The sequence below is a fragment of the Talpa occidentalis genome, unplaced genomic scaffold, assembly GCF_014898055.3.
Source record: "Talpa occidentalis isolate TD23 unplaced genomic scaffold, MPIMG_talOcc4v2.1 talOcc4.16, whole genome shotgun sequence".
Classification (NCBI taxonomy): domain Eukaryota; kingdom Metazoa; phylum Chordata; class Mammalia; order Eulipotyphla; family Talpidae; genus Talpa; species Talpa occidentalis.
This window is the reverse complement of record NW_023601653.1, coordinates 26,078,811-26,094,884: the sequence shown is the minus strand read 5'-3', so window position 1 is coordinate 26,094,884 and position 16,074 is coordinate 26,078,811. Positions and strand designations below refer to the sequence as shown.

The following is a 16,074-nucleotide window of genomic DNA, read 5'->3' as shown; positions in this document are numbered from 1 at the left end:
ACATGGTTTTATCTGTTCGTGGTGTGCTACTAGTTTACAAAGGAGCAGATGCAAGTTAAACAGAGTAAATTGTTTTTGTCATCAGAAACTTAAAATGTAGTTGATTAAATACTGTCATGCACTGCATTGCAATGCTTAGAGGTCAGCCACAAACCACAAATACCATGGAGGTCTTTAAATTCCTATTGTCTAGTAATATCATAGCCATCTTGAAGTCTTAGCAGCTGCTGCTTTCTATATCTTCTGTTTACTGCATCTCTCTGTTTACTACATCATTTCTCCTTGTGCTAGATTTAAATTTGCGTTGTTTTGATCGTCATGGCCACAAGCATACAAAATCCACTGTGCAGGCTGCCAGTAAGAGATCATGTAAAGTGATTGACCTGGAAACAAAATTAAAAATAAGGACTGTGAAAGGGGAAATTCAGTGATGGTCAGCTAAAGAGAAGCAACTGATAACCTGAATTGAAAATCAGACACAGAATATTGCTTTCAGTGTTCAATCCCAAGATAAATTGATTATTTTAGGGTCATTATTTTTGTGCCATTATCATAGCAATATAAAAAGTAGCATACCACTGGTCTAGGTATGTTTATGAGAATTATTTTATAAATCTATGCTCAAATTTTTGTAGTTACTCTTAAAATACCTTTCAGGAAATTTGTGTTGTTCTTTCATTATATCTGTAAATGATACTTTCTTAGGGTCTCATTAGAATGGCAGGTCATTCTTGGAATGACTTGATTTCCAGAATGCTGGCAACATGTTTTATATCTCCAGGCAAGAAACTGAGATAGTTTTTTCTAGGGAATCTGACTAGCCTAAAAGGAGAGACCTAAAGATATTAGCATCAGGGGTTTCACAACAAAACAAAACAGATATCACCTTTATGGAGAGACCTGCATTTAGTGGTCCTCACTCATATGAAAAATGCTTCATCAGGCTTATGATGCCCCTATTTTAATTACCAAAGACAGCTCAGAGTCACTACATGTCTCAGGAAAGTCTGCTATGAAAAAAATAGAGGTCAAATAAACAAATACATAAAAAGGAACTTGGAGGAAATGGAGTCTATCCAAAATAAAACAAAATAACTATTAATATCCCCAAGAAAAACAAAAGAATATACTGTATCTACAAAATAATAATTAATCACTATAAAAATAAACACTTAACAAGCCAAAAAAGCAGAGTTGTTGGAAACAAACTCCAAAACATAGAATTTGTAGGCTGTGCTGGAACTTTCCCTGCCTAATATCAGCCTCCTAAGGAATGTCCATCTTCTTACATGCGCCAGTTCCTGACCATCTTAGCTTTTAACAACTCTTAAAGTGATTCTTCTTTTATTGCCTTTTGTTCAATCACTGACCTTTGTCACAAATATTCAAAGTTTAAGGGGTTAGAAAAACAAAAGACACCTTTCTGGTGACACTTTCAGATTAATCGTTAAGGATGCTAATGAGAAATAAAATTTCAATTAGATTAGTGCAATCTTATCAGCATTCTTTAAGATTGATAAAAATGTATACTTTACTATGAAAAGTATATACTTTACGTAAAGTATATACTTTACGTCTTCTTCATTATCTTTATTGACCTACAAAAAAGTTTATAAGAAAATTCTTATCACTTACTTGATTATCTTTTACTGTGTAATCAAAATTTATCATTTGTATTTCTAAAATAAACTCATCAGCAACACATGTCAAAAGTAGTCTTATGTTATATGCTATTTCATTGACACCAACTAATTTATTATTAAAAACTATTTTGCTTCTTTGTTCCATTTAGCCATTTAGCAAAAGCCATAATAAAAATCTAAACTCAAATTAGCACGGCCAGTACTATAAATGAATGATAAATTGTTTTCTTCAATGATAAGCCTGTTCCAGACATATCTGTTTCATTTAATATGAAAATCTCATAACTATTTCCTGTTTTTATGACCCTCAGATTCTACATGTTCAGTGAAGGTATCCTTCAAAAATTACTTTTTTTCCTTCAATATCTGCCAACCAAATTTTCATCCAATAAATTCTTTTCACCCTAAATTTCCATGGTGCAAAGGAATAAAAAAATCAGGGTTTAAAGAACAAGTTTTTAGTTACTGCTCAATTGCTGCTGACTTGCTGACTTTAGTTACTGCTGACTTGCTATGCAATCTGAGGGAAGCCACTTTATCCTTTATATCTGCAAAATCTGCATTTACACAGGATTATCTGTAAATCGTTTCAGTGTTAAAAGCATATAATCCAGCTCTCTCTAAAAAATATTATTTATGAAGACAGTTATGAAACAAATATGAGTTTTAAATTTGAATATGAGGATTCATTATATAGCTGTCATTACTTTCCCTTGTTTTAAATATTTTCTAATTAAAAATTAAAAATAAAATTTAAGTTAATATTAATTTTATTTAATCATATTTAGTTAAAAAATGATAAAGTTGTGGAAATTTAGGTCTCTAATGGAAGTTTTAGAAGACTTTATTCCATACTTAAATTATGACTAATCTTTCATGTATGTTGGACTATGAATACCTGTTAGAATTATAGGGAAATAGTTTATAGAAATATCTGGAGCTTAGATAAATAAAATTGTACATAAGTAATATAAATAAATAAAATGCACAACTATATATAAACTAGTGAAAACATGTATTTTCTCTACTACCTGGCACTTGATCATATGTAAATTTAATTTGAACTCATATGTCATGCAGAAAAAAAATGCAGATTTTTGAACTAGGATTTCATCTATATTCCATTCATTTTGTTTTAATAAAATGTTTAATAAAAATTGGAAGAACATGTTTAAAAGTAGCTAATAAATATGTCTAATTATTGCACAATATTATTGATTTAGCTACACAAAAAGTGAGCCAAGAATATGTCATTTCACTTCTCTCCTGTTTTCTAATTCTTGTGAAATTCAAGGAGTGTATGTTTTCCTTCTAAAATTAAGGTGTGCGTGTTTGTGTATATGACACATATCCATTACAAAACTAGCCCTAAATTATATACATAGACTAACGTTCCTTAATGATAGTAACACTTTTAAGTGTATAAACTTACAAGTATCACTTAATTAATCTTTTTAACTGTCACTTTTACAAGCCCTTATACAATGTGTTTATAAGTCTTGCATGATAAGACCAAATACATCAACAGCTTTTGTCTTGTGTTTTCTCCTTAAAGGCATTGGAACGGGTTGCAGTTGGCCAAGGGGTAAGTAAGAGTATTTTCTCTGACCCAATTGATGAACAGTGTATTTTCTCTCTCCAGTATTCTTCCTACTTGACCTGCTGATGAACTCAAAACCTGGTGGGTTTTGATAAATATCACCTCTTCTTGTCATCTCTTCTCAAATTTACTCATTTTCTGTTAATTAAAAAGAGAATGAACTTTCAAAAAAGTACATTAAACTTTTAGGAAAATATCTGCGTTATACTCTTGTGCTAACGTTTCTCATTTCTAAGTTTTATGCTAAATAGTCTGTAAATACTTCTATAGAATGCTCTTGCTGACTATTATGCTTTTATGGGCTTAATTGAAGCAAAGATAAACATGGTATAGCATTTAATTTCTTTTTTATCTGTAGTTTAAAACACATAATCAAGTTGGTTGCTTTTTAACCTTTTTCTTTATTGATTTGATTATTCGTTAGTTGGAATAACCAAGTCAATTTGCACATATACACTGAAGTTAAATATATCCCTCAGATAGTCTTCTCCAGTTGCCTTCTCACTTTATGATTCATGAAATACACTAGGAATTTTTAAAGATTTTTTAAATAGTACTTTTTAAGATTTTCACAAGATATTTTGTTGCATCTGAATTTTAGAAATCTCTCATTTGCTTCTCTCAAAGGAACATTCATATATCAATTTTAATTTTAAGTAATAATTAAAAAAAATAAAAGCACTTGTAAGTGTGGATGTTTAGTATGAGTCAGGTAAAATGGATGCTAAGATCTGTGATTTTTTGAAGTATATATTCACTATAACTATCTAAAATTGATAAAAACTGATTTTTAAGACATTAGAACATTTTGTTAAGTTTCGTGAACTTGTGTCTCAAACTGCTGGTTTGCATTCTGCCTTCATCAGTTACTGATTTAACCTTTGACTACCTGTAGAAATTTTTCGTTCTTTCACTTAATTTCTTTATACATAGGGTAACAATAGTACTTTCCTTATAGAGTTGTGAGGATTAAATGAATAAAAAGTGTAAAATGCTAAAGCAATGTCTGACACTTAGGAAGGCCTCAATAAATGTCAATTGTTACTGTTATAAGAATAATTATGGTCATGAAAGTCATACCTATATCTACATGAAGTTTGCCAAAGCCACTCAAAGTTTTCTTCATCGATTACGATACTACATATATAGTAATGTAGGTAGGAACTATTATTATCTTATGATTCACACAGAAAAATGTTAATTAGTAAACACTAAGATTTTAATCTCTGACTCTAGAGCCCAAACTCTCAACTACTACACTACACATCACTTTAGATGATTCCCTAAGGTTCCAGAGAGGAAAGCACCTTTAACATCATAATGTCCCAATGCATTTGTGTGGTATTTTTCAATTTTCCCCAAGTGCTTGCTCATGTTTGCAGTTAATCTTATGAGTTGGGTGTTATCCCAAACTTGAGACCATAACACCCAGCCGAAGTTAATAGTGCATTCTAGCTCCCTTAATTAATTGCAGAGTCCTGACTTCCAGCTTAATGCCCTTTCCACTAGACTTGTAAAATGCATGTCTAATATATATTCTTTAAGGGTGTTCTCTTTCTGCTCCCTCCCTTTTTAAAATGCATTAAAGTGTTAAGTTGATTTATCACTTGTGAAGGAGAGAAAGTAAACTCTGAGCCACATCCAGTTTATTCCTGGAATAGTCAGGCACAGGCTGCTGGAGAAATGTTGACTCCCTTCCCACTTTACCCCCATCTGTATTTACCAGGATGGATAGTCCTAGCTATTCCAGGAATGCACATTTGAGGGCACTTCATAACTCTCTTCCCTTTCTCTTAAGAAACAGCTGTAAAGCTTTTATATACTCAGGGTAACTTCGAAAGTTGATTTATTCTATACTGTTTATATTTCTATGCATTCCATTTCTGTGTGTTTGCTTGCTTAAAATGCATTTTTTGGTCTTTTTTATGGTCTTGCTACGATCAGTTTTTAATAACACTATAAATATACATTTGTTTCTATGTTTTAGGTAATTTTTCTCAAAGGCATGGGAAAGGAGTGCTTTACTATTTTAGGAGTTTCTTGTGAAATACATGTAAAATTAAAGTTCTCATCTGTTACAACTGATTAAAATATTAACAACTTTGTAAGCCATTTTTAATACTAATACTATTTTTTTCACTTTGTGCAATAAAAGATTTCCCAATATGCCTTGAATTTCAGTCGAACAATGGAAAAGTAAGGGTAATATGAAGGGAATTGCAGCATTTTTGTGGGATAAATGAAAATATTGGGAGGCAGTATGGAATAGATGATAAAATAGAAATTTTAGTTCCACAGAAAAGAATTCCTCAAGAAGAAAAAATGTGAGATGGAAAATATGTCTAGAGATAGAAAATTCTGAATCAAATGTTTTGGAATAATCTTCAGGAAAATTTAGAAATCAAAGCGTTATAATTGGAAAGACATTTTTTATTAGAAGTGTGCCTTGTGAAGTTTATACGTTTTAGTGTGAGCACTCAAATATATGTACATGTCAGCATTCAGTGAGTTATTTTAGGAATTGAGTTGGTGACTGTGGTATTCCTAATGTCATTTCCCACTGGAATCACCCTTTCCACAATCAGGAGAGGATATAACTTATCTTTGAAAGTCCCCTGGCAAGAAGATCCTGCAAGTCAGGCTTTCTCCCCTGAGCTAAAGATAACAATGCCCCCTGGTAAAACCTTAAATGTGAATGGCCCATGTTCCGTTTCCAACTTGTAGTTCTTTCTGTCTCAGCACCTTGGGTACTGCGTGTATGATGTAATATGAGGGAGAGGGGCAGTAGAGTAGGTTTTCCATGTAAGCGCACTGGCAAAATTTTATTTTAAACTTAATCTGAATTCAAATACATTTATTCTAATTGCAACTGGATAAAAATAGCTGTTTTGACTTTTGAAGGAGTATTAAAGTTACAAAAGAATAACTGAATAATAACTGAATGGCTGTATGTGTTTTACCAACTCTAAAACTTCCCATTTTTAGTTTTTACCTTATTAGCTCCCAGTTTATTCAGTATTGTTCACCTCCCTCCATTCTTGCTCGTTTTTATTCCCCCCCCATAATAACTTTGCATAGACACAAGGTTATTGTTGCTGATATTAATATGTTAGATTTTCCTATACTAACAGTAGTAGATCTGTGGAGATGTGGATGCAGTTTTGTAGTTTCTTATTTTTAAGAGTATCTTTTCAATTGCTGCAGCAATGTGCTTTTTCTTTTAGATATATAGTACTTTTCTACCTCTTGCTCCTGCGAAACTATCATGCTTTATTGGGGTCTTTCTCTTCAGACATTTCTCTTTCATTTGGAAAACCTTTGAGCCTTTATGGACTCCTCCCACCTCTTTTATCAAAGGAATGAAGCCTTACCAAAACTTCAACTTGGAATGCTATATCCTTTCCAAGGTCTTTCTTTTAACCTCTACAGTAGCCAATGTTATGGTGTAAGTCCTAGATGATATGACAAATCTATATTCTCTTCTCTTGCGCATATCCTGTCTGACTGCTCTCCCATAGGCTCCAGAACTGACCTGGCTGGCTGTGAAAATTTTTTTCTACATTTTTAACTAATAAGTGCTCCATTTGGGACATTAGCTCATTTTTCTTTCATTATGCCTTTCTTCCTCATTCACTACAATTTCTTTTATAGTTTCTTCTATTTTATAGAATTACTTTTCATTTACCAGCCTCAAGGTACTATTTTAAAATAGAATGGAAAAATTATAAAATTTACATCTAACAACAAAGTTTTTCACACTTACTTATGATCCCAATTCTCTGGGATTGATTTGGTTTCTGGTTTTGTTTTGTTTTCCATTTGTTTCTTGTGCTTATATATGTCTACATTTTTTTCAGCTGCCTACTGAATCACTGTTCTATCGTGCCGTCCTTCAGGATATTATTAAAGATTGTTATGGCATCACCAAATGGTATGAGGATTTTACTTTAATAAGAATAACTATGCTGTATTGTAAGTGAAGTGCCTTTTAGTTCTCAGGTAAATTTATTTAGGATGACTCTTACTGGTAGAAGAATTGCTGAAGTTGAACATAATGTCAATAATAACAAAGAAGAATACAGTAAGTGTGTCAGGTGAATCATTATTAAAATGAGGGTTCTGCTGATTTTTTTTTGTCCTGAATGATTGAGAAATGATAAAGTAATATATGTAAAATGAACTTTACAAGTTTAAAAGTGTTGAATTGTTACAGATAAGTAACTTGGTAAATATAATATTATATGAGCAAAAGTTATGTTTAAAATGGTTCACAAACAGTACAGCATAACACTTAATCTAATTAAGACAGCTTTCCATCATAAATAACCTTTATGGCCATTCAGGTCTCTACTGGTAAGCTGGTAGCCCTTATTATGTTTTGTTTTATTTTATTTATATTTTCCCCAAATCACATGCTGCTTGTACAAAGGCTAGGAGTAGCATAATTTTTCCATAATATTTGTTCAGCAACTGCTCATTCAAGCACACATTTTCAATCCTGGTAAGGTTCATGAATCTTCTCTTGTTAACTATAATTTTAAGATTCAGATAGCCACTTGGCTGTAATAGGATTATTCTTCAAATTAAAAATAAGGCAGTTTTTCAGTTTCTCAAAAACTACTCCATACTTACCAACAGTGATAGAAGAGATTTTGGATTAACTATTGTTTCTCTACAAGAAAAAAAATCTATTTGTTACTACATAGAAATGTCTACAACTACCTTTGACTTCAACTGTCACTCCTCAGTCTGTCCCACCTACCACTCTCTTTTCCATATACTTACCATTCTTCAATATGTCAAAATTGAATTTCTCATGCTTTCTGGAAAAAAGGAGCTTTTGAACTCCTTCTCTTACCTCACCCCAGGATGCTAATCTTGTTGGAAAAACATCACAAAATTGTTTACAAATTTATATCAACTCAAATATTGACTGCCCTATCTTCTAATGCCTCTACTCTGTTACAAATGTATTTTTCTCTTAAAGACCAATTTATCTTTTCTAAACCTTTCCTTTCACTTGAAAATTCATCATTCTCCAACTCGCCACATTCCTGCCTTCTTTTACTACTCACGTGATAGATGGGATTTCTTATAAGATTTCTTTCATTCCAGAGCCTCATTGACTTTTCAGTCACATTTCACCATAAAGATAATTGTTTTTTGCTTTCTTCCTTATTATCTACCACTAAACTGCATTCTTGTAAATTTCTTTTTCCTACTCTGAACATTTAACCTATTTTCTTTAAGGCTTTATCTTCTTACTCTGTTCCCTGAGTGTATCTAGGCATTCTCAAATGTTTTATATTCATCTCTTTATATTCCCTCTTTCTCTTTGTACTTTCCCTCAGAACAAATTGAATTTTGCATATGGTTTCCACCTCTTTTCAGAAGTTCAACTCTATATCTCTTATTTTTATATGAACAGCTGCACCTAAGTGCCTCAACAGATAGATCAGACTGAACCACATTCAAAAACCAAAGTCAATGTCTAACCATTCTCTTTCTTTTTCTTACTTCTATTCTTTTGTAATTTCTGGGAATAACATGATCATCATTGAGCTTTTGAACTCTTAAGAATGTATTTGATTCTTTTCTTCTCCCATCATCACATTGGAATTAGTTCTAATTAGTTTTCAAGACTTGCACATGTTACATCTTTTAATCTAGCAATTGTTTATTGTGTGGCAGCAGCCTGTTAGGTTCTGTATGCATAGGATGTGTCCACACAGTAATATTTCATATTCTAGTCATAATAAAATGTGCAAAAATCAAAGAAAATTATAGAAACCCACTTACAGTAGCAGCTGACTACATGAGAAAATTAAAAGTGCTGGGAATATGGATACATGTGTGCACACATGTGTGTCTACGTAAATTTATTTTTAGTTGGTTTGATAACATCAGTAACCTATCAAAGAAGAACTACAGAGTAGATATCAAGGAGAAGATGGAAGCTAAAAGATGAGTCCAGATTTTAAAACTGCTTTTTTCCAGAGACATGTTAATTTTTGATTAAACAGCTATCAGCCAGTTAATAGAGTGGACAGAGAGTGAGCACAAATTTCAATAGAATAACAGTTACAAAAAGATAAAAGTTAAAGTTCATGGCCCACTTAGAATGAGGACTCTATAAACCAGCTAAACCATTCATACTTTGACTTAGAATCCTGGATGTTCACACTTTACGAGTGAAGGTAAACTAGAAATAGAACTAAGATGAACTAAAGTCTTACTTCAAATTATCTCAAGCTGTGATTGAAGTATTTCAGATTGCTGTATCTTCTAGCTTCCTGCTGAAACAAATTGTCCTGGACAAAAATAGTGTACATCTAAGCTTCAAATTATCACTACAGTTTGCTATATACAGCATCTGGCAATCAATTCAAAATAAACAGCCATATGATGAAACAAGACAACATGACCAAAAGCCATAATAAACCATAGTCCAAAGGAACAGACCCATTGAGGTACCAAAAAAAAAGTTTTAAATTAACTGGGCTTGAGAGACTCACTCTGGGAAAAATGAAATGGATGTACTTTTTTCTAAGTCGCTTGCTAAATACAAGTAAAAACCCAAAATGTTGGAGCTGAAGAAAACAATGATTGACAAACAGTGTTGGATATAGACACACAAAGATCTCCAACAAGATCTCTCTCTAGCCAAAGGACCAGGAAAATGAAAGCCTGAGAAAAACTTTTAGACAAACCTGCAATACTGCAGCCAAAGCCAAATGGGGAGTCTAGACTTCTGCCCTTACCAGACTCGAATGAGAGTTCCTGACTATCCCTTAGGGAGTAGCATCAGAGAAGACCACCTAGGAAACTAGGACTTTGATCCCGATCAGGTGGTGACAAGTACTGCATTGCAACTACCGCTGTGGCATAGAGACCATATGGGAAGCTGGACATCCACTTCACCCAGCTGTTAACAGGTTGCCCTTCTCTCTGCCCACCAGGGTGGTATCAAAAAAGACCTTGTAGAGAATCATATCTTTTACCATTGCCCTGTAGTGATGAGGGCACCTCTACCACAGTGTCAGCCAAGACACATGGGAAGATGAGTGTCCCTGAACCAGCGTAGATTGCCTGCCCCCAGGCCCACCTGAGGTGTCAACAGAAGTTGACATATCTTGATACAAAAACTCGTATACAAATTTTATAACCACTCTACTCACAGGATCCAAGCTGAAAACAACCAAGCCAGTCTCAAAAAGTTTATACTGTATGATTCCCTTTGTATAACATTCTTGAAGTGACAAAATTACAGAAACTGAGATGAGATTCATGGTTGCCAGGGAGGAGGAGGAACTAGGCTTAGCTCTAAAAGAGCAACATGAATGATCATTGTGGTCATGGAAATGGCAGTATCCTGGTTACTTTAGTTTTGCAATATGTTGCCACTGTAAAACATTCCAGGAAATTAAAGTTTATACTGATCTCTTTGAATACTTTCTTAGAACTGCTTAATATGTACATTGAAATAATTTTTGTCAAAAAACTAATATATACAAAAAATAAAATGCTGTTAAGAAATCAATGGATAGTTTTAACAGCATTCTAGAAATAGCTGAAGAAGTAGGAAACTGGAAGACAGGTCAGAAGAAAATATACGCATTCAGGCATGAAGAAACAGAAAAATGGAGAATGCAAATGACCTAATAGTTACATACACAATAGGTTGCATATATGTGTTAATTATATTTCAGGAAAAATAATATTACTACCAATATTAAGAATTTTCTAAGCTAAGGGGGAAAAATCAATCCTCAGAGTCATACTTTGTCTCAGCATTTCCATGTCTAAGTACATATCCTAGAGAAACTGTTAGACATGAGCTCCTAGAGACTTATACAACAGTGATCAATAGTAGCAATGTTTCTGTGAACAAGTCTGGGAATAAAAGGTTCATTGATGGGAGAATGGATAAATTGCATTTTATTCATTCAAATGGGCAACTGGAATAGAACAGAATGGAATGGAATAGAATGGAAATTGGCACAGTGGAAAATCTATGGATTACAACCACACACATCAAATATATTATCTTGTGATTTCAAAAGTCACAAAAAAATTCCTACGTGATGATTCCTTTTATATAATTCAGAAGTAAACACAGCTGTTGCAAGTATTTTCAAGTATAAATACATGGTAAAACATCAAGATAAAACATAAGAATAGTAAATACAAGCAAGATTCAGTATTGTAGTTTCTTACGGGTAGGGACAATTGTGTAGAGTAAGATGGGGAAGAGGAGGGATACATAAGGACTTTAATATCCTTGTAATTTTTTTTCTCAGGATTGATGTTAGGTACAAGTGTTCATTTTATTGACATTCTTGTTTTGTTTTGTTTTTTTAAAAAAGATTTATTTATTTATGCATACAAGCACTGGAGTACAGGCCAGAGGTGTGGGGGGTGAGAGGAATCTCCAGAGACAGAGTGGAGAACAGGACAGGCAGATTGACTGAAATACACTGCTGAGGGGAGCAGCAGGTAAGTCAGGAGCGGTCAGCTGCGCCATGTGGGTAGCTCTCTGCTGGGGGATCGAACTCGTGCTGCAGAGGCTACAGCTAGCTTCATAGGTTGCATCTTAACCCCTTGCACCACCAGAGAGGCACTTATTGACATTCTTTATTCTTTATTTTATAAGTGTTTGTGTTAAATAGCAATAAAATTTTAATCTCTTATCAAGCTACACCTAGGGTTCCTTGTTAACTGTTGAGTCATCCCTTTATAGTGAGATGAAGTGGTTAAAAACTTGTCCAAAGTCTTATAGCCTGAAAGAACCAGGACTCAAGCTTAATTAATAGTTCATAGGTATTCCCACTATCCTGTGTTTCTTTTTAATTTAAAAATTTTGGGGGATATTTTTAATATCAGTTGACTTGCATGGCTTTTTATATATTAGCATTGTGAATCAAGGTTACTTGAATGGAATCTCAGGCCAGCAAGGCTACTAAAAACTGAAAATAAGGTCAATTAATTACTTCTCTTCCATTTTGTTTAGTTTGTTTTTCTTGTTAACTAAAACAAATTAGCAAGTGATACACTGTTCTGGACTACCTGAAACATTATTCTACAAGTTTCTTTAAATGTAATTGTTTATAGCCTAAGATTAGAAGTAAAGTTTTCTGTATATTTTAAGTATAGCATTTTTGCTCTATTAATTATAATTATGATATAGTATTTAACATTTATGTTAAAACTTAATAATTTATAGAAAATCATTTCTTTTATGATTTGTTCTTACCTGGGAACTTGCAAAGGGAATAAAAGACCTAAGAAGGAATTTCATAGGGTAAATCTCTCTTAAAGCATTTGGAAAAAGAGTAGGAAAAATACAATGTGTACATTTTATTATTCTCTTTCATAATGTATACTGTCTACTGTTGTACAGGAAATATATAATTTTGATACCTGTAATTATGAATTAATTAAAATTTCATTTTTATTTTTTGATATTGAAATAGTAAATGAAAAACCAGATTATGAAAGATGGGTCACAAAATTAAAGCTAATCATTTAATCCATAATGTGTGGTCAAACTGAAATGAGCAAATTGTATCTTTAAGATTGAAGGGTAGCTTGAAGAGTTTTAATCTCCCTTAAGTGATTGCCATTTTTAGAAAACTGTTAATTTTACTGATGTTTTAAGTTTTTCAATATGTGTTAACATATAAAAGAAACAAAATAATTTCAAAAATGTTTTGTGATGATGGAGAAACTGAATTTTGGTACTCTGTTCTGCTTATGCTTGTTTTCATTTATTTAGTATATGTCTTTTTCACCTTTTACTAAATTCCTACACTAATGTTGCTTCTTTGGAAGTGCTGCAAGAAACCATGTTCTTAGAATTGTATTTTTGGAAAAGCTTGTGGGTGGTGTTGGGTTAACTTGACTAGAATTTTAATTAGATCTAGTGCATTCACTTTTATTAAAAGAAAGAATACTAATTCCTTTTTAGCATGCTGACCATGCCTTTATTCTGACAAGAGGTCCCCTTTTAATCTGTTCTTGAAGTCCCATCATTTATCTTTCAGAAACAGTCATGTCACTTTTCTGACTTCAAAATAGTTGATAATTCCTTTTATATTTAAAAATGAAACTATCCTTATTATGATAATTAAGGCCATTTCTACTCTCACACTAATATCCTTGCAGCCTAATCCATCACCCTCTTCTTCCTTCTTTTTGCCCTGAACAGCTGCCCAGGCACACTTTCTGATACAATGGATTATTCATCATTCCCCATGCAATTAATTTTGTACCCTGTATGTCTCCTTTGAGCTCCTCTATCTACCTGGAATATTCTCTCTATTTCTGCTACCCTTTCCTCCTGCGCCCTCTCACAATTGAAATCCCAGTCATGCTTTAGTTTAGAAGACACATCACTTTATCTTTCTTTTTTCCACTTCTTCTGCCACAGGAATTAATCTGATTTACTGCTCTTACTGAACCTAAGATTGTAGAATTAGTTATTTATATTTTCTCTTCTTTCACCTAGTGAGCTCCTTGCGACCCTGTTTTTAGTCTTATTAAATTAAACAATGTGTCATAGTAGCTAAGAGCACAGATTCTGAAAATACTCTTTGGATTTTCTCTTTGGGTCCCATTCTTCCTCCCAAATCTTACCCTTCATCTGTTCTTTCCATTATTGGAAAACTCCTTGAAAGTGCTGCCATTTTCTTTCCCATTTACTCATGAATTCCAGTCAGGTTTTACTTTCATCACTCCATCAAACCTCCCTTTTCAGCAACTACAGTGACCCCAGGCTACTAAATCCCATGGTCAATTCCTGATCTTATCTTATTTGACCTGACTTCTGTATTTCACACAATTTACCACTCTATTGGAAATCCTTCTTTTCTCATATTCTAGGTAAAATTCCTCACAAGATACTCACCTTATTCTCTTTATTTCAGTTTCTTCGGGTGATTCTTCTTCCTCTTTCAAACCTCTTAATTGTTGGTATGCTTTTTTAATCTTCTTGCCACCTACGTGATCTTCTCCCATCGCGTGACTTCAGATACCATTAGTGTACTGATGACTCCCAAATTATGGTCCAGTTAATGGCAATCTTATTCTTCTAGTTGCTCATACCAGAAATCCTGGGAGCCCTTGACTCCTCTTTCTCACAGTCCCTAGATCTAGTTCTTCAACAATTTTGTTGTCTTTCACACCAAAAATATATCTAAAATTCTACCTCTCATCATCTTCAGGGCCACCACCCTGATCCAAGCCACTGTCTTCTCTCATCTTTATTACTGTAATAACTTTCTGGTTGGTCTTCCTCCTGTGGTTGTTGCTCTTATGGTGGTTCTATTCATATTTTAAGTGAGATCTTGCGTACCATCTTCCCTTGGTTTCTCATGTACTTGGAAGTAAAGCTAATGTTTTTATATGACCTACAATGTCTTACATGATATAACTCCTTATTATATCTCTGATCTCATTTCTTCTATGTTTCTCTTTCTTTGATATTTGTCCAGTCTTCATTTTATTAATATTTATATTACATGCTGTTTTTCACTCATTGTTATTTTCCCCCAAATTATGTTTATTCAGGTAAAATACTAAAATTAAAATTTAAAATTTAAATTTAAAATTCAGGTAAAATTACGTTTATTCAGGTAAATTCCCTGTATGTCTGCTCTGATTTCCTTGCTGTTCCTTGAAAATACCAGAAGCACTAATACTTCAGGGCCATTGCATATGCTTCTGGAATATTCCTCCCCAGATATCCATAATTAGCTTAACTCTCTTTCTTCAGAAATTTACTCAAAGGTATCATATCCACCATGTACCTTCATTATTCTCTAACATTTTATACCTGCTTTATATCTTGTGCAGAAAACCTCTCGTCTATATATTATAAGCATCTAAATGTTAAAAAAAAATCCTTCTGAATTGGTTTATTTTAAATAAATACTTATACAGGTGGACAATGTATATTAGAAGTTTTTATTTTATGTTATTAAATGTGAAGGGTAAAATTTTACTGGAATGCATCACTTACTGAAGATGTGTAGCAATAACCTTTATAATGCCTTTGATAATGGAATTATTTTGTCTGTGATGCTTACACCTCATAGCAGTGCAACATAGTAATTATGGGTTAGAGTTATGCCCTTTGACATGAGAAAGCAGGAAAGGGCAATTTGTGAAAGGACATGTGGAAAACAGAATCTAGATCACAGGCATCTTTCTAGATAGATGAATTTTAGGAAACTGTGTCTAAGAAAGGAGAAGATTTGGAAATTGAATTCTTTAAAAGTATCCCCACCTGTAGAACTCTTTGAAAGTGTTTTCAGACCTCTCACATACATCTGTGTAAAAACTACTGCCTTTAAATCACTACAGTTAATGTGTTGTATTCCATAAATAGTCTCTACGTAGTTGTACAAGTGATAAGTAAAAACCTCTTTTACTCTAGTTTAAGTAAAACCAGAACTTTTACAACTCTAGATACTTTCTAAAAAACACCAACATAGTTATATTGTCAAAATAAATACTACTTTACATTTCTGTAGCCTTTTATAGTTTATCCTCCGTATACATTATCTCAGTTACATCTTTCTGTTGCCCTGTGAAGTAGTTGTTACTTCCATTTCACCTCATTTTCTCAGAGAGAAAATTGGGACTCTGAGAGGTGATTTGTTTGCAGAAGCAATAGTTCAAATTTAGGTCTTCTGACCCCTAATCCAATTGTGTTTTTTTTTTTTTTTTTTTTTCTAATACAGCACCTTTTCAGATAGTGTGCTTGATTAAAAGTAGACCATTTCTGTGGTTCATGTGAGAAAAAGTTCTCATTCTTAGGACACAAAACCT

At 33.1% G+C, this 16,074-nt stretch overlaps 1 protein-coding gene across 3 annotated transcripts in view; it reads left to right on the top strand.

The window, feature by feature from the left end:
* Window positions 1-16,074, top strand: part of METTL25 (methyltransferase like 25) — a 148,783-nt gene that overhangs the window by 117,883 nt on the left and 14,826 nt on the right. For all 3 annotated transcript variants that reach the window (XM_037513920.1, XM_037513922.2, XM_054696182.1), the window contains 2 exons: window positions 3,199-3,228; window positions 7,101-7,174. In XM_037513920.1, coding sequence (XP_037369817.1) covers window positions 3,199-3,228; window positions 7,101-7,174 — 104 coding nt within the window. The remainder of the gene's footprint in view (window positions 1-3,198; window positions 3,229-7,100; window positions 7,175-16,074) is intronic.